Source organism: Bicyclus anynana, chromosome 6, assembly GCF_947172395.1.
Source record: "Bicyclus anynana chromosome 6, ilBicAnyn1.1, whole genome shotgun sequence".
Classification (NCBI taxonomy): Eukaryota; Metazoa; Arthropoda; class Insecta; order Lepidoptera; family Nymphalidae; genus Bicyclus; species Bicyclus anynana.
In genome coordinates, this window is record NC_069088.1 from 17,708,440 (window position 1) to 17,733,249 (window position 24,810).

The 24,810-nt window shown below is 35.7% G+C and overlaps 2 protein-coding genes across 2 annotated transcripts; one reads left to right on the forward strand and one right to left on the reverse strand.

The window, feature by feature from the left end:
• Positions 1–5,914: 5,914 nt before the first annotated feature.
• LOC112050229 (facilitated trehalose transporter Tret1-like) lies at positions 5,915–9,625 on the reverse strand. The gene is made up of 3 exons (XM_024088446.2): positions 9,413–9,625; positions 8,083–8,218; positions 5,915–7,581 (listed from the first exon to the last, which is right to left on the reverse strand). Exons 1-3 carry the CDS (start codon positions 9,434–9,436, stop codon positions 6,290–6,292), a joined length of 1,452 nt encoding a protein of 483 aa, XP_023944214.2. The 5' UTR covers positions 9,437–9,625; the 3' UTR covers positions 5,915–6,289.
• Positions 9,626–17,353: 7,728 nt separating this feature from the next.
• Positions 17,354–24,196, forward strand: LOC112050240 (organic cation transporter protein-like). Its single transcript, XM_024088460.2, has 7 exons — positions 17,354–17,962; positions 19,049–19,247; positions 19,547–19,647; positions 21,477–21,628; positions 22,292–22,894; positions 23,312–23,493; positions 23,904–24,196. Exons 1-7 carry the CDS (start codon positions 17,793–17,795, stop codon positions 24,093–24,095), a joined length of 1,599 nt encoding a protein of 532 aa, XP_023944228.2. The 5' UTR covers positions 17,354–17,792; the 3' UTR covers positions 24,096–24,196.
• Positions 24,197–24,810: the final 614 nt, after the last annotated feature.

The following is a 24,810-nucleotide window of genomic DNA, read 5'->3' on the forward strand; positions in this document are numbered from 1 at the left end:
AGTGCACTTCATATTCATGCATAAAGTCAATGTTATGTTTTAATTTCTTAACCTTAAAAAGATTGGGATACTATGTCTACTTGTAACAAAGTAATACACTTGTTCATTGCAAAGTTCCTAGCCTTCAGTTAGCTTCATTGTCATCATCATGATCAACCGATGGACGTCCACTGCCAGACATAGACCTCTTGCATGGACTTCCAAAAACAACAGTCTCGAGCTGCCAGCAGCTTCTTTTAGCCGTCAGCTTCTGATCCAGCAAATAGAACAGTGTGAACCAGCCTTAAGTGTATTTTAAACATTTACTCTTAAGTCTTAATCTGTTTTTTTTATAAAAGCGTTTATAAATTTATTTAGCAAGAAAACTTGGACTCTATACCCTACAGGTTTAGAGAGAGGATTAGCATAAAGTTATACGAGTATAAAAATAATTAGTGGCACAAAGTTTAATGAGAGTGCTCTCTTACCGCACCTGCAAACTCTACTTCTTTTCAGATGGCATGAGTTAGATCCACATCAGACTTGAGACAAATTATCGCAACACATTATGTTGCAACATAAACATTGTTGAACCTTTTCCATCTATCATTAACACAATGTTTTTTATAGATCAAACAAATAATTTTGGTTGCACAAATCTATTATTTAAAACCCGTTTCTGTTTGTAAAGATACTTGTACTGTCACAAAGAATCAGATATTATTAAATAATGATCGTAAAAAATAGTTGATAACGCGCCTTGGTCTGAGAATCCGAGGTTAAGGAGGTCTAAGGGCAAACAGAGTCGCGGACGTTCGCTAGTGTAGTACTGACCTGTGCTATTATTGTGGTATACTTAGCAAATGCCTCTAAAAGCCTCAATAGATAACGGTAGAATGCACGAACGCTGGATTATTGTCCTAACACGGTCTTTCCGATGGGAACAAAAATATGTCAGCCCCTTAATCGAGGATTTATTAAGGCTTTGATAAATTGAATATGTAGGAATACGGGGACCTTTCTCGATAAATGGGCTATCTAACAATGAAATAATTTTTCAAATCGGACCAGTAGTTCCTGAGATTAGCGCGTTCAAACAAACAAACGAACTTTTCAGCTTTAGTATAGAAACACAAATGTCTGACTGTTAGGTTTTCATGACTAAAGCAAATTAATTTCTAGAAAGTGTGATTTCATAGAAAGTTTTGCGACTTTTTGTTTTGCGTAAAGTCTTGTGCATGACATACACTCTAAGTTGTATGTTTTCTATTTTAGGGTGGCCGAGCTAAATTTGTTTTTCATGAGGGCTGGTTAAATGGCGAATGTGGGTAGGTATAAAAAGGGTTGTTTATTTATGCATTTCCTCGTTTATAATATTTACCCTCGTTAATTAATTAATATTTGCGTCAGTTATTATTATAAAATATAGTATTTACTTTGCATTTTCGGAGTTTACGTATATAGTGCCTATGTCTAGTACGTTGTTCTACTGGTTAGTTTATTTGGCTGAAGATTAAAAAGTCCACAATTCGAATCCCGGATCAACAAACAGAGAAATGTGTTGCATTATTTTAAGAAATTATCAGGTCGTATCGAACTATAAAAAATTGTATTTTTTTGCAAATTGAGAGTTAACCTGTATTTTCTTACACACGTGTGTACTAACACATTTCTATTGTAGCTGGGGGTGATGATATCAAACATAGGAAATGTATAATATTAAATTTTTAATAAGTATAACAAATTTCTCATCATTATTTTTTAAATATTAACAATATGTGAAACTAACATTAGTATATTATATAGTCTGGCAAAGTTCGTTGATGACACTCCCATGATATGCGGGCGACGGGGGGAAAGTCGGCCCTCGCGGACATCCGTAAAGTAATGTACCTAACATTTAGATTTTTTTTTAATCTATACAAGTTACCTGATGGTAAGTGATGATGCAATCTAAGATGGAAGCGGGCTAACTTGTAAGGAGTAGGATAAAAATCCACACCCTTTTGGTTTCTACACGATATCGTATCGGAACGCTAAATCTTCTTTGCCGGTAAGGTGGTGACTAGCCACGGCCGAAGCCTCCCTCCAGCCAGACTTTAAAAGTACTAATAATAATTTGTGTTTAAATTTTAAAAGCTCGTGACTTTGATGCTAAATGTATTAAAGTATAAAATAAGAATGTAAATAAAATAAGCAGAGAAATATGAAGGTTATCCAAAGAAACTTCCAGAAAGGTCGAGATACCAACATACAATAATATGCCAATTTTTATTCCGCAGTTGCATCCGTGAGGTGAGTCCGCTACTATTTGCTCGAAGGTGGAATATCAAAATATACTAATACAAAGAGAAAATCCTGTATGTATGTGCTGCGGTTTTGTTATAGAGTTTGGCTTGTGAAAGTACAGACTGAAATCACCCGCCAAATTTAAAAAATCATTTAAACAATTTGGAAAAACATGCGTTTTCATAATTTGTTTAGATAATTTTTTTGTTTGTGAATAAATTTTTTTTTATAATAATCTATAAGTATTAAACTCAGTTATACCTATATTTGCACTATAATTTTGAGAATTTACTCTGATTTTTTGAAGCGGACTTAGCGGACGATTTCAGTCTCTTTTCGTCAGTTAGCCAAATTCTACCACAGAAAACATATGTACAAGTACTGTACTTCTATTATTGTCTGTGAAATTGGTCAATAAAATTTCTTATATTTTGTTGTTAACCTACCTGCCTACCTGCACATTATATTACAAACAAGCGTTAAGTTCGTACAGCTTACTTATTTGCAAAGTTCATAAAATTACTATTTTAGCTATAAATAAAAATCGAACCTTCCTACGCATACCTATACTTTATTTCTCATTATACTTTTGAAATTTAAAAAAATGAACAATTTTTTTTGGTTTCTCTGGTAGAGACTAATTTAGCGATAAGAACAAGTACGCATGGTAATTATAAAAAAATCCTTTTTAGAATATTATAATGAAATTCTATATAGGTACACGGCTAAATACATGTAATTATTGTAAAATAAATGCTCGACTGGTTTTGATCCATATTACCCCTTAGTCCTTTGTTCACGCTACGTGACATACACCCAACTATGAAAGAATTCAAAATAAATAGTAGGTACATTAAGAAGTTTAATAAAAGGTGAGGCAAGCCGCACGCTTTTTATAGTATGTAAGAATAGCATTATCATATTCAGTTACAGCGGGGCGGGCGCTGATGGCATCCGAATGGCGGCTTTCCGTTCGATACAATGAGTATTTATTTATGTAAATGTTGCTTTTAGGGGCGCAGGGGGGTTAAACTATTGCGGTAGACTGTACTAACACTAAAACGGCTGTACCTACTCTCTTTCGACTACAAAACTGAATCCCAGAATTGAAATAATTTTAACTTTCTTATTTATTAAGTTACTAGTGGACGCCCGCGACTTCGTCCGCGTGAAACTCGATGTAAACTTTCAACTACCCCTACCCTACCACTACCCTACCCCTGCCCTACCCCTACCCTACCCCTACCCTATCCCCACCCTACCCCTACCCCTAACCTTACTCCTACCCTACTTTATATTATAATATCAAATTGCCATACGTCATTACATATCTGTCATTATACGTCAATTACATAGCTTTCATTTGCGTTTTGCGTTTCATGTCAAGTCACTCGGGAATGCTGTCGAACGGAATAAAAAGTATCCTATGTCCTTTTCCTGGCTCTAAACTACCTCCCTGCCAATTTTCAGCTAAATCGGTTCAGCCGTTCTTGAGTTATAAGTGGAGTAACTAACACGACTTTCTTTTATATATATAGATTTGAACAAAATTGTAGTGCTGTTATAAGTACCCAATTTCAAATATTTTTCATCTCAATATTTTCACCGCAGTTTCGACGCACTAGTGCCATATCTCTAGTATAAATAGCGTTGACAACTTACAAGAGTGTCGCTTCAGTACAATTATGAACAGATGGTTTGGGTCAACACAAACATTTGCGTAGGACTGTTTTGCAAGCGACGGATAATCCTTAAAATGCAAATTTGCGCGGAACCAAAACACGAACAATATCTAGTTTCGTGTCGCTTAAAATGGCTATTCTGGCTTCTATTTGCATTACGCTTGGGAAGAGATGACGGGAATTCTTTATGGGTCAAAACATTATACTGCATTATTTTCTAGCTTGCGTTTTTCGCTGTTTGTCAGCAAATAATTTAACTTGTGCTATTGCTCACATAATAACAGTGTTTATTAAATCTATACAGAATCAGTAATAGGTACTATTATGTAATGATTTTTTTATAACTCGACAGAGTTGTGTTTCGAATTGCAAGCATGTAGATAAAGAATTCGAAGCTAACAATGTCGAGTCATAAAAAACTTTGTTCGTTGGTCACGATTTCACGACTAAACAAATATACCTATCGATTTTGAAAATTCATTCACAAATAGAAAGCTACATTATTAGCATGTAAAATAGACACCGTCTTCCCACGAGAACAGGAACTACGCGGGTGAAACGGCACAGCTTCCGCTAGTCTATGCTTGTTTTGATTGTTTGTTTGTTTGAATTCTGATGTGTACTCTGAAACTACTTGACTTGAAAAATTCTTTTACCAATAGAAAGACGTTACCAGAAAGTAACCTAGACCATATTTTATCTCCATTTTGCCACGAGAATAGGAACTAAGAGGGTAAAACAGCAGGGTATGTCACCCTCATAGTTCTGATAGTAAATAATAATATACCAGGCTTCCATAAGTACTTAGAAGATTGTAAGTTGCGCATTTTTTCTCAAGTATATTGCCACTCGTGCTCTGTAGCTGATGCAGCCTTATTAATAAAACATGAAGGCGGAAGGAAGCCCGGGCGTCGGTGGTCACCTTAGAATAACGAATTTGAAACGTCCTCGGCACTGCAGTTGGTTTATTGAATTGGCTCCAACTGACGTTTGCGAAATGTCACGTGTGACGCTGACCGATCAGAAGGAAATGCAATTTTTACCGCTAGGGATAAAAGTAGAATACGGATATGTTGAAAGGCGGATGTTATTTTGCGGAAAATTGTTACACCTATACACTGAAAAATAAAAACACGAAACCTAAAGTAATATTATAATTATTATATAGGATGTTGGGATATTATCCCTGTTTTATAATATAGTATTATACATTACGTTTGTAACGATTTTTCTCAAACTATTTGCATTGCAGGTTCTGAAACTCCTGGACCTTATTTATTTAAAAATCCTTTCACCATTAGAAAACTACCTCTTCACCGAACATATGCTATATTTTATCCCCGAATTAAACTACACGGGTAAAACCGTAGGGCTTTTGCTAGTATGAAATAATTTATAGCGCGAGAATACCCGCCTCCGCCAATTCCGTTTTGCGTTGCGTTTGGTTCTTTTACAGTGTGCCTAGTGGCAGTTTTCAATGTTTTCATACTGTGACTATCGCGTAACCGTAAAGGCGAATTTGTAAGGAATTGAAATAGTTGTGCAGTAGTGCCACTAAATGGTGCTGTTTCAATACCTTAAAAATTCGCGTTTACGTTTACGCGATAGTCACAGTATGAAAACTCCCACTAGGCACTCTGACCTCATCTCCCTTTATGTACAATATAATGGATTTTTTTTATTAGTAGGTACATGAAATGCAGGATTTTTGTTCTATGACTTTTAACCTTTTATCTTCGGACTGTTCACTTTATTGGCATTACGAAAATTGTTAATTATTTACTTAATTCTAGACCTTTATTATCCAGTCAGTCACCTGTCAATAACAACTGTAGCAAGCTCTCCAATTACTGGATACTGTAATTACTAATTAGTCTTTTCATTTACAATTTTCTCTAAAGTGATTGCGATTGGGTCCATTACATTCTTGCAATCAATAGCTTTGAGCTCAGACATAATAGAGGTTTTCTGATTTAATTTACTTTTAACTTTATTAATATTATTTTATATACATTTTAGAACGTTTACTTATGTCTATATACTATCATAATTTAACTTACTTAGTAATAATTTATCTTACTAACTATATACTCAGAGGCACAATTATCCGCCCATTTTAGTATACTCGCGCATATAAAAGTGGGCGGATAATTGTGCCTCTGAGTGAATGACATAATTTCAATATAATGCTTAAACAATGAATTTCTCATCATCCTCATCATCAGTCTATTTTAACGGCCCACTACAGGGCAAAGTCCCCACTCTTTGTAGGAGGGAATATAGAGCTTACACTCACCATGCAGCTCTAACGTGGGTTGGCCGAGTTTGATACAGAGTTTTTATTTGATATTATTCAAATGAACATTTTCGTTTATTTCTTCGTCAACAATACGTGAATCTATATTGCTTTTTATGAAGTGTTCCTCTATACTTTGCAGTGTTTTGTTTCTTGTTTCAGGAACGTATTTCCAAACCCACAGCAGGCAGCAAGTCAAAATAGCGGCATAGAGTAAGAATATCCCGTAAATCCCTAAATGTATGATTAAATACGGAGCAACTTTAAGTGAAGTGGTATAAGACACACTCATAATAATTATGAAAAACGATCCAGCTACATCACGGTGTCGCAAAGGCACAATTTCTGTTGTTACGCCGAAAGGAATCATATAGACAGCAGTGGAAGAGCATACCATGAAACCTACTAAGAAATACAAGCAAAGCGTTGAGTCACTTGCTATAGTACCTATTTCTTGTAAATACAAAACGGCAGAGGTACATAACAAAAACAGAATAGAAAGCGCTCCGCCCGGTAACATGATAGTCTTGTTTCCAAAATATCTGAGTAAAATAGGACAACTTACGTTACCAATTATAAAAGCTATATCGATTAAAATCATGGCAACAAAAGCAGAGTCACTATCATCTATAACTTTACCAACTAAATTGATGGCGTATACAACTATCAATAAATTCCCGCTCCAATAATAACACGATTGTAACACGAACATATGGAAAATCGGCAAGTAAAAGTCTCGTGCGCTTATTTTTCGCCACAACATCCTCATTAGCGGCTTACTGCGGTTGGAATATTTCGTGGACATTTCCATTCGCAAAAAGTCTCTTTGAGCTGTAAAAAGAGCATTCATCTCCACAAGCGACTCTTTATTTTTGCCCCGTAGCCATACGAAGGATTTTTTGCTCTCCTCAAATCTACCTTTGTAGGCCAACCAGGCCGGCGATTCGGGATAAATAAAAGTGAAAATTATCGCTAACGAGAGCGGAAAACACATGGTTAGACTTATTGTTTTCCAGTGAACGTAGTTCCCTGCCGTGTGAATGATCAGCACTACGAATGTTTGAATGACACCGTACAACGCAATTGATTGGTTCCTGATTTTGGGCTCAACCATTTCACTGATTATCACCATACCCACTAGGAGTAGACTCTTAACTCCTGCACCTTGGAAGATTTCTGCGATGATGATGACGAGGGAGCTATTGGCGAAGCACAGGGTGATCCAGCCGATCAAAACAGCGAGACAGCTAAAGCGAAATCCAAAACGCCTTCCCCAGAACTGCATTAGGTATGGGATGAGAATGCTCGGGATCCCCGCAAAACCGTGAACTGAAGCTGAAACGAAAAATGTATGTAGTTAATCTATAGTCATCAACATAATTGAAGCGCAACTCATACTAAAAGGGTATAAAACCTTGGAAATATTACGCTGCTGCAAATTTTATCCAATTCAATCAATTTCGAGGCTAATTAAATCATTTGTAGGCTCATTTCAGCCGACAAGAATAATTTGTACTAACATAAATTCCTTAGGTAGACGGTCATTGAATAGCACTAGTAATACGATGTCCTGTATAATATGACGTTTTCCATTTATTTTCTGGTTGGTTCAGTTTATCTGTTTTTTCGGTCTTGGTAATCGTCAAGTTTTTGGTGGGGACTTTATGCTTTTCTATTTTCTATTTCATTTAACGCTGAGCCTTAGACTTACACTGATCTAATTTGAAGTTAATTCTAAATCAGCTATAGATTCTTAATATGTTTTTTTTACCATGACTTATTAAAGAATGTTTTTAGTTTTATCGTGTGAGTATGTTACAAAGAAAAGGTAGTTACCGATCCATGATTCAGTATCCAAGTCTATTTCGATCAGACTGTCATTCTTTTTCAATTGTTGCAGCATGACGCTGGGCACCCCCATGATTCCGCCAGTTGATATACCTGCCAGAAGCATTGAACTCACCACGAACATCTGGAAATCAAAAACTTGCATTGAGGAATCTTATGTTAATTAGCAGACGCCCGCCCGTGAAATTCAAATCAAATCCTGTAGGAATTATTGATTTTTGCGGGATAAAAAGTCTATATGTTACACAATAACCTCCTTACTCTTCCAGTGAAAGAGCCATAGAAATCGGCTCAGCTGTTCCCCTCATAAACCCGGACCAACAGATAGACCGAGAGACAAAAATTTCAAAAAGGCTTGTATGTGTTTAGATATCGTGAAAGCACTTTATAAATCGCAGTTATTTATAATCAAAGACAGACACTTCGATTTCATTCGTTCAACCATTTTTCGTGACTTACTGTAGACCGAAACTGTCGGTTTCTTATTATTAAACTCTTTTTTCCTATTATTGATCAAGCCAGAGAAACAGAATGGAATCTGATGAGACAACTTGTGGAGCTACGGTACCGGAAGATGCAAACATTCCTACAGACTACATAATGGCGATGTGGTTAGTTTATATACAAGAGGAGATATAAAGTATAGATCTACGATGTTACTCCAATTAATTGGCGGGTTAATAGTGATAATGATAAATTCTCATCACTCATCACTATCAAAAGTTAATGATAATGACCATGACCGTGGTACGGCTTAACGTAGTACGACCACCAATTTCCCAACTGAATTTTTTTACTGAAAAAATCTTGGAAGAAAAAAAAGCTCAATATAATTGTGACATGACGAGTATCAGCAACAGTATCCGTACCATTATTTTGTGGCAGAGGAAACACCTCGAGCAGAGCTTAAGACTTGTGACTTTGGGAGTAGGTTTAAGAGATCCTTTTAAAATGCATCAACCTACTCCTTTTGGCATCCCGACATGTTCTCCATGCCCACACAACAATTTATGATAAATAATAATTACAACGCAAAACATTATTGCACAAAATCACTCACGCGACTGGCAGCGTGACGGTATCTACGCTGCCTAACAAACAACTGAGCTCAAGTCATGAAATACCCTCTTATTTATACCAACACTGATGCCTCCTCTCTACAATAACATAAATAATGAATGTTAATACCACCTGCAATCGAGGAACTCGTAACATAGTATCAAAGAAGTCGTACCCAACAACTTGTTATATGGAACCACACAGGCTAACCATCAAATCAACTAGGCTGGTAAGAATAACTTCATTATTGTTTATTTACCTGACGTATTATCGGCGTATTCATTTGGTGTACACTTATAAATTAAATAATGTTATAAAATTAAATGAGGAGCAAAATATGCGAAATTTCGTCGCATTTATAATATTAAAGTGATGCAATTGAAGCAACTTTTCATTGCACTGTAGCCTGTAGTTAATACTGATTATTATTATTTTTACGTTTCGTGGGTAAAGTGTTACTTTGTTAAACTAACACTTCCGACAAAGTGTTTAATATTCACGTTCAGATGATAACGCTTTGCGATGAGGTAGTTAAAAACGCATTAGCATAACGATTATTTTATTAAATACCTATAGCAGACGCCCGCGACTCTGTTCGCTTGAAATTCTGTTTTTCTGCAAGAACCGTGGCTATTTTTTTTATACTTAAGAAGCTTGCGCTTGACTACAATTATGATGGAAAGTAAAGATGAGGTCTAGGATGTGTAACTCGCTTGTCTAAAAAGTGCCTATTCACTCTTGCCTTGAAGATGGCAGGAAACACAGACGTCTTAAGGACGTTCTTTACTATTTTTTTTTACACTTACACTTTAGCTATTTTTTTTTTACAAGTTAGTCCTTGACTACAATTCCACTTAATGGTAAGTGCTATCATCATTATCAACCCATATTCGGCTCACTGGTGAGCTCGAGTCTCCTCTCAGAACGAGAGAGGTTAGGCCAATAGTCCACCACGCTGGTCCAATGCGAAGAAAATTTTCTGGTATGCAGGTTTCTTCATGATATTTTCCTTCACTGTTTGAGACACGCGATATTTAATTTCCTATAATGCACACAACTGAAAAGTTGGAGGTGCATGCCCTGGACCGGATTCCAATCCACACCCTCCGGAAACGAAGGCAGAGGTCATATCCACTGGACTATCACCCCTCTCTCCACTGGGCTATCACACGACATCACACCGGAACGCTAAATCGCTTATCTTGGCGATTATTTCAAACAGACAGACCGATGTAAAAAATATATCCTATATTAAAAATAAAATGTGCACCATTTGTTATTACTTTTATAGTACCTACTAACCAAAAAATTATTTTTATAATACTAATTTTCACATACTTGTTATACTTATTAGTAGGATAATAACCTTCTAATGTAAATGAGCATCTTACGTATAATATCAAAAGCAGTCTTATCAACTTAATAATATAAGACAATTTAGCTTGCACCGTCTAGACGTTTAAATATTTATGTCTTGCTAAAATTATACTATTTTTACTTAATTTACATTAATTTATGCTGGCTAAATTAATTATAAAATAAATCAATGTCATACTAAATGAGCCTGCTACAGTCAGACATGCCTCATTAAAATAATAGTGAAGAGCGCGAGTTAGTAGGTGGGGGCGGCCGGGCGGAAACAACTGGTCTAAGGAGTGCTCAAGGTTTTTTTTTTTTTTATTCTTTACAAGTTAACCCTTGATTACAATCTCATCTGATGGTAAGTGATGATGCAATCAAAGATGGAAGCGAGCTAACTTGTTGTTAAGAGGAGGATGAAAATTCACACCCCTTTCGGTTTCTACACGACATCGTACCGGAACGCTAAATCGCTTGGCGGTACGTCTTTGTCGGTAAGGTGGTAACTAGCCACGGCCGAAGCCTCCCACCAGCCAGACCTGGACTAATTAAGAAAACCTCAATCGGCCCAGCCGGGGATCGAACCCAGGACCTCCGTCTTGTAAATCCACCGCGCATACCACTGCGCCACGGAGGCCGTCAAATTATAATAAAATAATATTATACTATATTTTAATTATATAATATTATATTTCTTTTGGCCGTATATTATATTTTGATTTGTTAGTTAAATTTGAAAGTTGTGAATTTCAACATTCTTCGTTCAACACACAGAATAAAGATCATACAGAATGTGTAAATACAGCAGCGTGAAACCCATAAAAAAACAAACGTCACGCGTCTCCTTGACATCCGCATATACAAACTTTTTTTCATAATTTGTATTTAAAAATTTAATACTAACAACAATTACGTGAAATTAATATAATAATCAATAATTACCAATAAAAAAATACACCATCTTATTTCTTTAGTTTTTGTGAACATTTAAAAACATTTTACTTGAATAATATCGAAAGTCGTATGATATCGTTATGCGAGCCTTCGTGTCGTACAGTCTTTAAAATGTTTGACTTTGGTATTTGGAGCGACACCGTCGCTCGTGTTTCGTTCGCTCTATCTGCCTGTTATTGATTATTCTGTCAACATTGGTTTTCTTATTTTTTCAATCCGCTTCTGAGTTCTGCTAAATCTATAAACTTAATATTGTAAAGAAGTAAAGTTGTAAATTAGTTTGTAGTACTTCGCGTATGGGTGCGTGCGTGTGTGCGCGCGTGTGTGTGTGGTAGGTAGGTAATCTTTGGAGCCATATTTTTATCCCCGTATTATCGCAGGGTGAAACTGCGTGAGTGTAACTGCGTGGTGGCGTCGGGTATTATCGTCGTTATCAACCCATATTCGGCTCACTGCTGAGCTCGAGTCTACTCTCAGAATGAGAGGGATTAGGCCAATAGTCCACCACGCTGGCCCAATGCGGATTGGCAGACATCACCACACACAGAGAATTTAAGAAAATTCTCTGGTATACAGGTTTCCTCACGGTGTTTTCCTTCACCGTTTGAGACACGTAATATTTAATTTCTTAAAATGCGCACAACTGAAAAGTTGGAGGTGCATTCCCCGGACCGGATTCGAACCGAGCCGAGGTCATATCCACTGAGCTATCACGGCTCCATACCTGTCGGGTATTATGATATAGATGAACTCTAAAGAAAAAGCTTTATTTCAATCAATTTCAATCACCCACTGTGTTACACACGCTGTAGATACTCATTGTTGAAAAATTGCTAACAAATATTCAATATTTCATAGCCCAAACCAGGAATCGAAATTTCCACTAATGAACAGGTTAACTACTGGACCAACGCAGTAGTATATAAAAGAAATAGAAAATAGCAGAGAAATTCTACTTTCTCTCCCTTTTATATAAAGAAAACACGGCACTAACTTGTACTTGATCTCAAGCCATTGTCATTAAAACAGAAGTAGCAATATAGATCAATTCCACGCGCTCAGTTCTAGAGTGGCTATTTTTCCGGATAGCGCTGCCACAGAGCAATATCGTTTTAATTAACACTGAGCAAACATTTGCTAAACTCCTGATGAGCAAAATGAGACTTATAGCTCTCCACAGAAGCCTGAGCATATGACACGTTCACAAGTTGCGTGAACTTGTACTAGTTTATGGATGAACACTGTTCATGTTCTGTTCATGTCAAATGATGATTCGTTCCAACAAGCTAAAAGGAAACTATTGACACTGAGAGACATGTTTCAGCAGAAAGAGCGGTTTAATTAATGAAAAACTTTCATGGTTTGATCAATGTTATAGAGGAGCAAAAGCAATTATTATTACAAGATATATGGAAACGTATATCATAATTGTATAAAAGCAAAATTTGAAAAGATTTAATGATTAATGTGTATTTTACTTTAAATACTTAATAAATAATATAAATGTGTTTTATTTACTGAATATAAATTAAGGAACACTATGTCCCTATAGCTCCATACTAACTTTTCAGCCTAATCTTTGCCGTCAAGTCAGCACGGGTTATCGTTATCAGATCTTAATAATATTCAATATTTAAGTTTTTGGAGTTAAATGAAAAAAAATTAAAGGGTATGCATTTTGAAATTAGAAAAAAAAAAATTCTCCCTTAGCCTGGGACACCCTAATGAACAGTGATGTGCAAACAGTATTTAAATAGAGAAAGCAAATAACGTCAGACGATAAAAAATGGAACATTACTTCTCCAATTTAGATTTAGATCCAATTTACACAATAGAGAGCATTTTTGCTTGTATGAACAAGCAAAAATGCACCACCTACCCTAATACGAAGATTCTGAGAGGACTCATTACTGATGGTCTAAAATCCGGCATTGTTGTGTATTAATAAGAACAAGGTATGACAACATTCTACATGAAGTTATTTTTGTTTTGTGTTTTTATTATTTACAAGCTAGCCCTTGAACACAATCTCACCTAGATGGTAAGTGATGATGCAATGTAAGATGGAAGTGGGCTAACTTGTTTGAAGTAGGATGAAGATCCACACTCCTTTCGGTTTCTACACGACATCGTTCGTGTCGGAACACTAAATCGCTTCACGGTACGTCTTTGCCGGTAGGGTGGTAGATAGTTGAAGCCAGCCAGACCTGGACCACTTAAGAAAACCTTAATCGGCTCAGCCAGGGATCGACCTTTGTCTTGTAAATCCACCTTACTTTAGAAAATTAATTAAATATGTTTAAGAAACATGATCAAAAATTTATATTTTCGGAATAAATAATATTTCTTTTGTAAAATATCTTGAAACGTGTCGCACGCATCCACGCATAATGACGTAGCGAAACTTATTTATTGATAAAATATATCACGAAGTAGCTAACTGGTGAAGCGCGGAGTGCCAATTGCAACTATCTCGTCGCTCTCGTCAAAAATGTGGTCAATTACAGTTACTTGACCACATTATTGAGTTCATTAAATAAAAAAATATTTCTTTTCATTTTACCTAAAGGCGAGTGTTATATGGATTGTCGGAAATATTTGAATTACTTTGTACGAAAAAATGAAAATAAAAAGTTTTTATTTTTAGTTGAAAAAATTAGTTATGCAGTTTAGCTCCTATAAGTGGACTCGTCCACACCTTAAAGTTATGGGAAATACTCCCGAGCACCCTGTATAATAATTGTTATAACGTTGCATTAAATTATTAGAATATTATATGAATATGGTAGTTATTGTCGGCGGTAATTGTTTTGAGGCTGTGGTACAGTTCATCTCGTATAATAATGCATGAGTTTCTAGTTTCCGATTTGACAGTGTGACACACTTGCATTATAAACATCGAGTAAAATAAAATTAATTTTCGTTGAAGAATTACTCAGTAAATATAAATCTTTAATGTATACTGGTTGACATAAATGAAATTGAGATTATATGTAACAAATGACATCCGGTGCTTACTGGTGGATATCATACATTATGTAGATGATACTTTGTCAATTGATTTGATGGTTATTTTAATAGGCTGATAATAAAGACCAAAATAGGGATTACCCCCACAGTACTATTTACAACTTTGAATTCTCATACAAATTTACAGACTAAAACATGACATTATTAAAATTATAATACTAATTAGACTAAAAAAGACTAACATTATTATTATGTAAAGAACTGGACAAGTACGATTCGGATTCACCCACTGAGGGTACCCTATTGATTTACATACTTTAAAATAAAACTATATTTTTTATGACTTCATTACAAATATATAGTTTTCAGATTTTTCTCTATAGGTTACTTACTACTTACAATAGGTATAAGACGGTATTACTTTTATTACATAAACGGTATCTTTTTTCACTTTCACTTATTTTGAAGTTTGATATTTTCACAAATTCAAGTGACTGTAGACTTCCTTACATAACCTTACCCGGGTCTTGACAGACGGGCGGACAGACAGACAAAGTGATTTTATAAGGGTTCTTTTACCTTTTTGAAGTACAACACCCTAAAAAGCACAAGCTCGATTAGATGTTAGTTGTATAAACTCTACGTCCGTGAGTAACAGATATTAGTGAACCGAGTAGGTAATTAGTTGAACCCAGACAGAGCCGCCGTCTCACAATGGCTTTGATTAGTAGATTACTAGCACTAGGTGCGCCGCTTACAGAAACTATCTCCCGCTTCAATTGGGCTCCGTATCTCCTGATTCACTGCAGATTGCTGCCGGCTATACTACCTTAGCACACTTGCCTGTTAATAGAACCCTTGACACGAGTCAACGTATAGGTTTGTGATATAATACTAGGCAATATGGCTGAGTGTTCTCTTTAGATATTATAATCTATACTAATATTATATTAAAATACCTATAGGTTGGCAACTTCGTTCGTAACACTCCCGATGGTCTGCGCGGGCCGGAGGGCGTGTAGCGATGAATGTTTCGACGGCCTCCGTGGCGCAGTGGTATGCGCGGTGCATTTACAAGATGGAGGTCCTGGGTTCGATCCCCGGCTGAGCAGATTGAGATTTTCTTAATTTGTCCAGGTCTGGCTGGTGGGAGACTTCGGCCGTGGCTAGTTACCACCCTACCAGCAAAGGCGTACCGCCAAGCGATTTAGCATTTCGGTACGATGCCGTGTACAAACCAAAATGGGGTGTGGATTTTCATCCTCATCCTAAGAAGTTAGCCCGCTTCCTTTTTAGATTGCATCATCACTTACCATCAGGTGAGATTGTAGTCAAGGATTTAATTGTAAAGAATAAAAAAATAGAATGAAAAACCCACGACTGATGCACCTCACATCCCCGCATGCACGATTTCCCCCCGTCGCCCGCATATCATGGGAATGTCATCAACGAATTTGTCAGACTATATAGATATAGTTGAAGAGTATCTTTGTTTGCTTGAATGCGCTAATCTCAGGCATTACTCGTTTCAATTGAAAGATTATTTTTGTGTTGGATAATTTAAATATTTTCCGACGCAACCAAAAAGAGCGCAAAATTCAATTCCACTCCGATATTGGTCGCCGTTTGTCTCTCTCATCTTGAGATGAGATGAGAGAGATGCAATTTAGGCCTACAGAATGCTACTGAAAATCTTTAAATAAAAGAAAAATATTTTTATAGCCTGACACGTGACCCACTACGACTTTAAGAAATATCACGTGTCTCAAACGGTGAAGGAAAAACATTTGCATACCTGAGAATTTTCTTAATTCTCTAGGTGTGAAGACTGCGAATCCACATTTGGCTAGCGTGGTGAACTAAAGCCTAACCCTCTCATTCTGATATCTTCTATCAGACTCTGTTCTCTCTCGTGTTCAACTGTGAGCCGAATATGGGTCGTTAATAATTATGTTACCTTTTATAGCCTATGTTACTCGCTGAATGTAACTTTCTATTAGTAAAGTTTCATCATCGTCATCATCATCATCATCACAACCGATGGATTTCGTAGGGACTTACAAACATCACGATCCTGAGCCATCTGCATCCATCGAACTACTCGCTTGATGTTGTCAGTTCACCTAATGGGGGGTCGACCAACACTGCGTTTTCATAAAAGTGTAACATACATTTATAATATAGTTAGGGTAAGTGTGAAGCTGTTTGTGTGTTCACACGTGTCCACTTAATGTCTCCATTCTCACCGCCTATGTACCTACCTACTGTTGTATCGGAAGCTGGTCATCAGTCAGCACTTATCTCATTACTGAGAGAACAGACGGAAACAAGCCATCTTACTGTTAGGCGCATTTAGAGTGACCACACTGACTTTATGAACAAAAAGGCTTTTATTCAGTATCTTTGTTCACGATTACCCAAACAAAACTTGTTTTGGTTTTCTTTTGTTTATTTTATGTATTTGGCTGAATAAATGATTTTTATTATTATTGTCATTGGCAAGAAAGTAAAATTAATTTAAATGGGAAGTACCTCGAAATTATGAATGACTAGCTGACGCCGCGCGGTTTCACCCGCGTGGTTCCCGTTCCTTTAGGAATATGGGACAACTAACACTGAAAGAATTTTTCAAATCGGACCAGTAGTTCCAGAGATTTGCGCGTTCAATCAAACAAACAAACAAACTCTTCAGCTTTATAATATTAGTATAGATGGTGACTTTATAATCATATAAAATCATAAAATATGAATTATTATTGTTATTCGTCACAATCTTATAAGATTTTAAATGAAGGATTTAGAAAAATATGCCTATATGGATTGTAAGCATCGCGTAAGATTCCGGGACTTTCCGACGTATAATATTTATATGGTTATCATACTTCTTTGTTACCCAGAAATAATACAGCAAATGTCGAGTTCTTCGACAGGGCAAGTTGAACATGTTTAAATGGACATGGTCACGTGTAAAGATGATGTGATGTGATTAGTGTTGAAAATTTCTCGTAATTCGTGTTAATTTTAACTTATTAGTTTAAAACTTAAACGTTTGAGTCTTCTTTTAATATCTACTAATCATTTAATTACAAAATGCTTAAGATAGAAAAGCTGTATACAAAGTGATTACTGAAGAGCGTAGAACATCTTGAAAAAATACCATACTTTTGTGTGAATAATCCAGAATCTCTCAATATAATTTTACAATGAAGAAAAACTGATTCTATAGATAAAAAAACTTTGTTCTTCGAATTTGTGAAAGCTCTGTGATGTCGTGGAAAATTGTATAAGTTTATGTAGTTTTGTAAATGAAAATAAAGGAATGTTTTGTAGAAAGTGATTGATAATTTAAATATAAAATGGTTGTAAACTCCAATGATAACAGCGTGCATTTGGACGACGTTCTAAAAACGTTTGGTCCGTTTAACCGTTACAATATCCGGGCCATACTGTTGATCAGTTTTGCGTTCTTCAACAATTGTATGCATTGTATTAACTATATCATAGTCGCAGAGGAGACGCCGTACAGGTGGGGCGATCTATAATTTAACAAGTTCAGAATATCTGCACGGTTTTTATAAGAGACTAGCTGACGCGGTTTCACTCGCGTGGTTCCCGTTCCCGTAGGAATAGGGCGATAATTTATAGCCTATAGCCTTCCTCAATAAATGGGCTATCTAACATTGAAAGAATTTTTCAAATCGGACTAGTTGTTCCTGAGATTAGCGCGTTCAATCAAACAAACAAACAAACTCTTCAGCTTTATATATTAGTGTAGAGTATAGATGTCTTACTTTACTTACTTTAAAATACCACTAAGTTATTTATACAGCCTCATTGCACAAAAATTACTCATGCTAAAATGATCCTCATTACATGACAGATGTGGTAGCCCAGTGGATATCCTCTGCCTCCGATTCCGGAGGATGTAGTCTCGAATCCGGTCCAGGGCTTGAACCTCAAACTTTTCAGTTGTGTACATTTTTAAAAATTAAATATCACGTGTCTAAAACGTGAGGAAACCTGCATTGTTAGAAGTGTGTTAGATAAAAGGTTAGGGGTTAGACCACACGCCTAACACCTCTCATTCTGAGAGGAGAGTAGTGCTCAGCAGTAACGGGGTGATAATGATAACGATGAAATGACAGAGATATTAATTGACTGTATAAATGTTTACGACGTCATCATCATCTCCTTACCCTTATCCCACTTAAGTGGGGTCGGAAAATATGTCAATCTTTTCCATTCGTCTCTATTACTCGTCAACTCATCATCCACTCCTTTTACACACATGTCCTCTTTCACACAATCCAACCATCTCTTCTTTGGCCTTCCTCTCCTCTTATGACCTTCCACTTGCACATTTAACATTTTTCTAGTAATATGACTTTCCTCTCTACGCATTACATGTCCATATCAAGCTAACCTTCTACTCCTCAATTTTTGTGTCACTGGCGCCACCTTCAGACTTCCTCTTATATACTCATTCCTTATTTTATCTATTCTTGACACACCACACATCCATCTCAACATACGCATTTCGTTCATTTGTTTACTATCCATCCCTTTCGGACGTAAAAATAGTAATTAACTTTTTGCTTTATTTTACTCATAGATGTAAAATAGACAAATGCGAGACACAAAGCGATGTGTTTCGGCCCTCGTGGTACAATGTCGCGGCGCCACAGAACTCCAGAGGTTGTGATAGATATGCTTCAGTCAACAACGACTGCTCGGATTTCGGCTTCAATACCTCACTCGTACAAACTTGTGATGAATGGATTTACAAAAGAGATGACAGTTTTGTTGCTGAGGTAAATATAACTAAAACTACCTATCACCTAAATAAAATGCTTGGGATTCCACGTGAAATAGTTCAAGTTGGATTCGAGGACAAATTCCTTACAAATTATAAAACAAAAACATGGATTAATGGGTGTATAAAAACAAAACTGAACGTTTGATGTTAAATCTCCCATGTTGTAGGTACTTATTGTGCATACATAAGTCACTATTAGTATATCGCACTTAATACTTACTCGTAGTATAATAACTATGTCTTGATTAAAGTTTTGATTTTGAATAAAATACAGGCTTTAAACCTATTTTCCAGTTTAATTTGGCATGCCAGGATTGGAAACGCACTTTCGTTGGCACCATTCACAGCATCGGGTTGATGAGCGGACTCTTCCTACAAGGACAGCTTTCTGACAAGTACCATTCTTTTATTCATTCCTCTAAACTAATATTATAGAGAGGTTAAGATTAATATTTTGTTACTATTTAAAAATTCTATCATATATTTTTTTCTGATTCCATAAACTATATTTTACCTCTGTACTAGCGAATGGCCGCGACTTCGTCCGCGTGGAAATCAATGTAATCTATAACTTAATCAAACCCTAAAGTGGTGAAATAGAGGTTGAATTTTAAAAACTCTTAATCACATTATATTTCGTATTTTTTTCATGATTTATAAACATAATTTTAAAACTTACTCCAAAAATGAAGAACTTTCCATACAAACTTTTAACCCCTATTTCACCCCTTTCTATTTTTATTTAAGGGTCTAAAAGTACCCTATATTTTGCTCTAAAGTCCCACTTACCATTATACCTACTAAAATTCATCTTGATCGGTTCAGCCGCTTAGCCGTGAAAAGGTAAAAGACAGACCGACTTACTTTTTAACCGACTTCCAAAAAGGAGGAGGTTCTACGTTCGACTGTATGTATGTTTTTTTTTTTTTTATGTATGTCCAGCGATAATTCCGTCATTTGTGGACCGATTTTGAAAATTCTTTTTTTATTTTGAAGGGTTTCATTCCAGGGTGGTCCCATTTTTTTCATGTCAGGATCTGATGATGGCATCCTGGAGAAATCGAGGGGAACTTTCGAAAATTGTAGGGACGGCTAGTGCGTTTGTTAGTGTTTCCATAAGGTATTTTAAACCACTACAATTTTATGAAGGTCTGGAGTTGATCTGATGATGGAGCCAAAACACAGACGATGGAACTCGTCAACGATTTACAGCAGGTACCTTTTGTTTGGGCTTGATTTATTTGTATTGATGAGAACTTTCCACCTAGATGGGTTGTGACTGTATTAAGGGTCTGATGATGAAGACGATGGACAGTTAAGAGAACTCCTCAACGGTTCACAGTAGCGACCTTGTGTTTTGACTTGATAATTTTGTATTGATGAGAACTTTCCACCTGGATAGGTTGTGACTGTATTAGGCGTCTGGTGACGAAGATGAAGGAGAGTTAAGGGAACTCCTCGACGGTTCACAGTAGCTACCTTGTGTTTGGACTTGATTTAATTTTATATTGATGAGAACTTTTCAACCATATGGATTGTGACTGCATAGGGGGTCTGGTGATGAAGACGGAGGACAGTCACCTGTCACGTTTTTCTGAATATTCATATTACGTGTAGATAAAGGGGGAGTAAAATTTTATATATGAGTTAAGGTAGTATTTTTATTAAAATTGGGATTGTAGGACTTAGATACTTATTATAAAAAATAACGTTTCAACTAATTGATTATTAATTTTTGTTCACACTCAGTAGGTGTACTAACACTAAAAATTAAAAATAAAAATTTTAATAAAAATCTAGTGTAATGTTTTAATTAAAGCCGTTTCTGAAAGAACCACAGAAATTTTGTAATTTAAACGGCTTAAATTAAAACATCACTGGCTTGGCACCGCCTTCAAACTGATCAGAAGGTAGCACATAGGTAACATGTTATTTTTTGCTTTTTAGTTTAGGTTAATTTTTGAGTTGGAAGTCGGTTGAATTTTTTTTATTAAAATTTTTATCCATTTATAATATTAGTATAGATTCCCACGAAAACGGAAACTACGCAGGTGAAACAGCTGGACGCCTGCTAGAGATAATATAACATAATATAGTATAATAAAGTAAAGTAGACAAAAAATAGTGGGTTATTAAAATATTTTATTTAAAACGGGCATATGTTTTTGTATTGCATTCTGCATAATTTTGTAAAAACTCGTATTTTTTTATTTTCTTTTTTTAGAATTGGTCGTAAAGCTGCAATTATTATAGCTGGATTGGCAGCCGTTGTTTTTGGATTTGCTAAAAGTTATGCGACGTCGTATACAGCTTTTATAATACTTGAGTGGTTCGAAGCTACATTCGGTGATAATTGTTCACCAGCTTATATAATGGGTAAGAGGTTAATATGAAATCCCGTTTCATTCAATTTATTAGGAAAAGCCCAATATCTAATGATAATAATATAATTAACTTATTGAGAGCCGTGACAGCCCAGTGGAAATAACATTTGTACCTTCGACTCAGAGCGCGTAGGCCCGAATCCGGTCCGGTGCATGCCTTTAACTATTCAGTTATGTAAATTTCGTGAAATTAAATATCACGACGTGTCTCAAACGGTGAAGGAAAACCACCTCGGCTCGAGAATCTGCTTAACAGTGGGCTCAATAAGGGTTGTTATTGCACACAATTGTTTTCAAAATTTTGTTTAAATCCGCTAGCTTCAGCCACCTTAGTTTTTCTGATAATGATAATTTCCTTTTCTATTGTCATTGAAAATAAACGGACAAATAGATAACATTAACATGCTCTTTAATTTAAGTTCTGCTTAATTAAAATCATTAGAAATTCAGTAGCGTTGTTTTTTAGATAAGTATAATAAGATAGACATGAACAAACGTTATTTCGAATCCTGCAACTTATGCATAATATAAAAATGTCATGTTTAATGGTGAAAGTATCGCCATCCAAAGTTTTCCCGAGGTATTTAAAAACTCTAGCAAGTTACAGATTTTTTTCTATTTAAGTTATCTAATAAAACTGCATTGTTTATTTCAGGAGTGGAACTAATGCATGGCGACTACAGACTCCATCAGCAAATATTTTTTTGCGTCGTCGCCGCTCTGGGCGGTGTCGCGTTCGCGGCGGCAGCTTACTTAGTTCCGTACTGGAGACACTTCGTCCGGGTGATTTATGCGCCGTCGCTCGCTTTCGTATTATACTACTTCATCATGGACGAGAGCGTGCGATGGTTGCTGAGCAAAGGCAAAAGGAAAGATGCAACCAATTTACTATTAAAAATGGCGAAAGTAAACAAAATTGTGTTGGATGAGAAAACGCTCGTCAATATAAAAAGTGAAGAAAACGGGGCCCAGAGTTCCGCCCTGAGGGAGACCTTCCGATCGAGAATAGTGATCAAAAGATTTTTGATATGCTTAATATGGTGGACGTCTTGTACGTTCATTTCCTTTGGTTTGATTGTGAATGTTGGGATTTTAGCTGGAAATAAATATTTGAATATCGGAATAATGTCTTTGTCCGATATACCGGCGAGTATCGCTATGGTGTTCATATTGAAACGTTATAAAAGGAAAAAACCTTTACTTATATCATTTATATCGGCTGGTTTACTGTGCCTCATTCAGCCATTTGTGCCTAAACGTAAGTGATGCTAATATCATAAATGCATGCAGATTTACTCACTTACAGTTATCACTTTTTTTTTTGTTTTGACAAATTATAAATCATAATAATTATTAATATATTTTTGTGTTGTCTGCTATATAAGTATTTTATAAATTATCATACGTTTATAATCGTTCGGCTTAAGTATATTTTTAACAAAAGAGTTATAAATGTTATTTATAACTCTTCAATTAAAAATTTACTATTATAATAGCATTAAAATACACAATTCAAAAATGCCTTTCAGTTTTGCTGACGTTCCTTTAGTTTACACACACAAACACGCCTATCCTTAATCCTTATTTTAAAATCATAAATATATAACAAAATATATGTCGTTTAATTGAATTATTTGGAAATCTATAAACACTAATAATTTGCATATTGTTACAGAATACATATGGATGTCTACGGGCGTCTATTTCCTTGGAAGATTTGTATCGACGTTCACGTTTGCCACAGTTTACATTTACACGTCGGAATTATTTCCCACGTATTCCAGAAATTCCATGCACGCCTTGTGCTCCGCTATTGGCAGGATTGGATCCATTCTAGCACCTATGACGCCACTATTGGTAATGATTTCTAGATATTCCAACTCCTATATTCGTATTAAAGGCTTAGTATCGATATTTCTGTAATATTATTTTCGAATACTCTTGACACAATTATTACTGTGTACGTTTGTACCTATACGAGACAAATTAATCTTTTTATATAATATAACCTATATATTTTTTTGAGAATTTTCTTAATACTCTAATTCTGAGAGGAGACTCTTACACAATAGTGAGCCAAAGGATTACTTTAATGATAAAAAACGTAGTTTAAATCTCGGTCATATTTTGGTGAATTATTATTGCACCCTTATGAATCAGCAAAATTAAATTATGAGTTTAAGTGGGTTTGGTCAATTCTGAGATTCATTTACTTCTATTTATATTATTGATTTTTGGTTTTGAGTTTTTTTTAACGTTTCTTTCAGACTCAGTATATGGAGAGTTTACCAACATTTCTGTTCGGTGGCATCTCGGTGGTGGCTGGTCTGACCACAATGCTGGTACCAGACCTCGCCAACGAGCCATTGCCAGACAACGTCCAACAAGCCGAGAACATTGGCAACTATCAACTCACTAATATTACCAATGAAGACGATGAAAACAACAAAAAAGTATAGACAATATAATTACTAATATACAACGCTATTTTATTTCATACTAGCGGACGCCCGCGACTTCGTCTGCGTGAAACTCGATGTAAACTTTCAACTATCCCTACCCTACCCCTACCATTCATTGATTCATTTGTATATATATAGATTAGTTTAATATTTGTAGAAATATTAAATACATATTTGTTTGTATTTTTACTCGTATCTGTGCAACCCTCAAGCATTCATTAGAGTGAGATAACTTTGAAAGCAGAAAGTTCGGACTGAAATGACATGTACAAAAGTATGTGCAATAGATATCTGGTTCACATTATGTGTGAGAGTACTATCGTAGAAGTAATATAAAAGGCAAGATTTAAGGACCTGTCAAGACCTGCTGTGTACTATGAAATACAACCTTTTTTTACAATATATTGTAACGTTTGTTGGACAGAGCTGCTTCGTAAGAATATCTCACATTATAAATCGGCCGGTACCACCACGGACATAAAAACGTTTTCTGGGGTTCCCACTGAACTAAAGTGAAGTAGCTTGTGAAGTTAAGAATCATGACGTTTTTAGTTCAACGAAATATATAAACGGGATTTTTTTGAAAAATCTGATTTGGAAAATCAATTAATTTTATCTTTTTTATCCATTTACCTACATTTATAATACTTAAGGGGTATTTACTTTATTTACCTGATTACTTTGAATCAAGATGGCCGACTATTAATTTCAG

What these genes read in the sequence shown, in the direction of transcription:
- LOC112050240 (XM_024088460.2), top strand. Translation starts at nt 17,793, where the DNA reads ATGGTTGTAAACTCCAATGATAACAGCGTGCATTTGGACGACGTTCTA. An exon ending in ATGACAGTTTTGTTGCTGAG is followed by an intron (nt 19,248 to 19,546) that starts GTAAATATAACT and finishes CCTATTTTCCAG; the next exon opens with TTTAATTTGGCATGCCAGGA. An exon ending in CAAGGACAGCTTTCTGACAA is followed by an intron (nt 19,648 to 21,476) that starts GTACCATTCTTT and finishes TTCTTTTTTTAG; the next exon opens with AATTGGTCGTAAAGCTGCAA.
- LOC112050229 (XM_024088446.2), bottom strand. Translation starts at nt 9,436, where the DNA reads ATGAATACGCCGATAATACGTCAG. An exon ending in ATACGCCGATAATACGTCAG is followed by an intron (nt 8,219 to 9,412) that starts GTAAATAAACAA and finishes TTTGATTTCCAG; the next exon opens with ATGTTCGTGGTGAGTTCAAT. An exon ending in GGATACTGAATCATGGATCG is followed by an intron (nt 7,582 to 8,082) that starts GTAACTACCTTT and finishes TTTTCGTTTCAG; the next exon opens with CTTCAGTTCACGGTTTTGCG.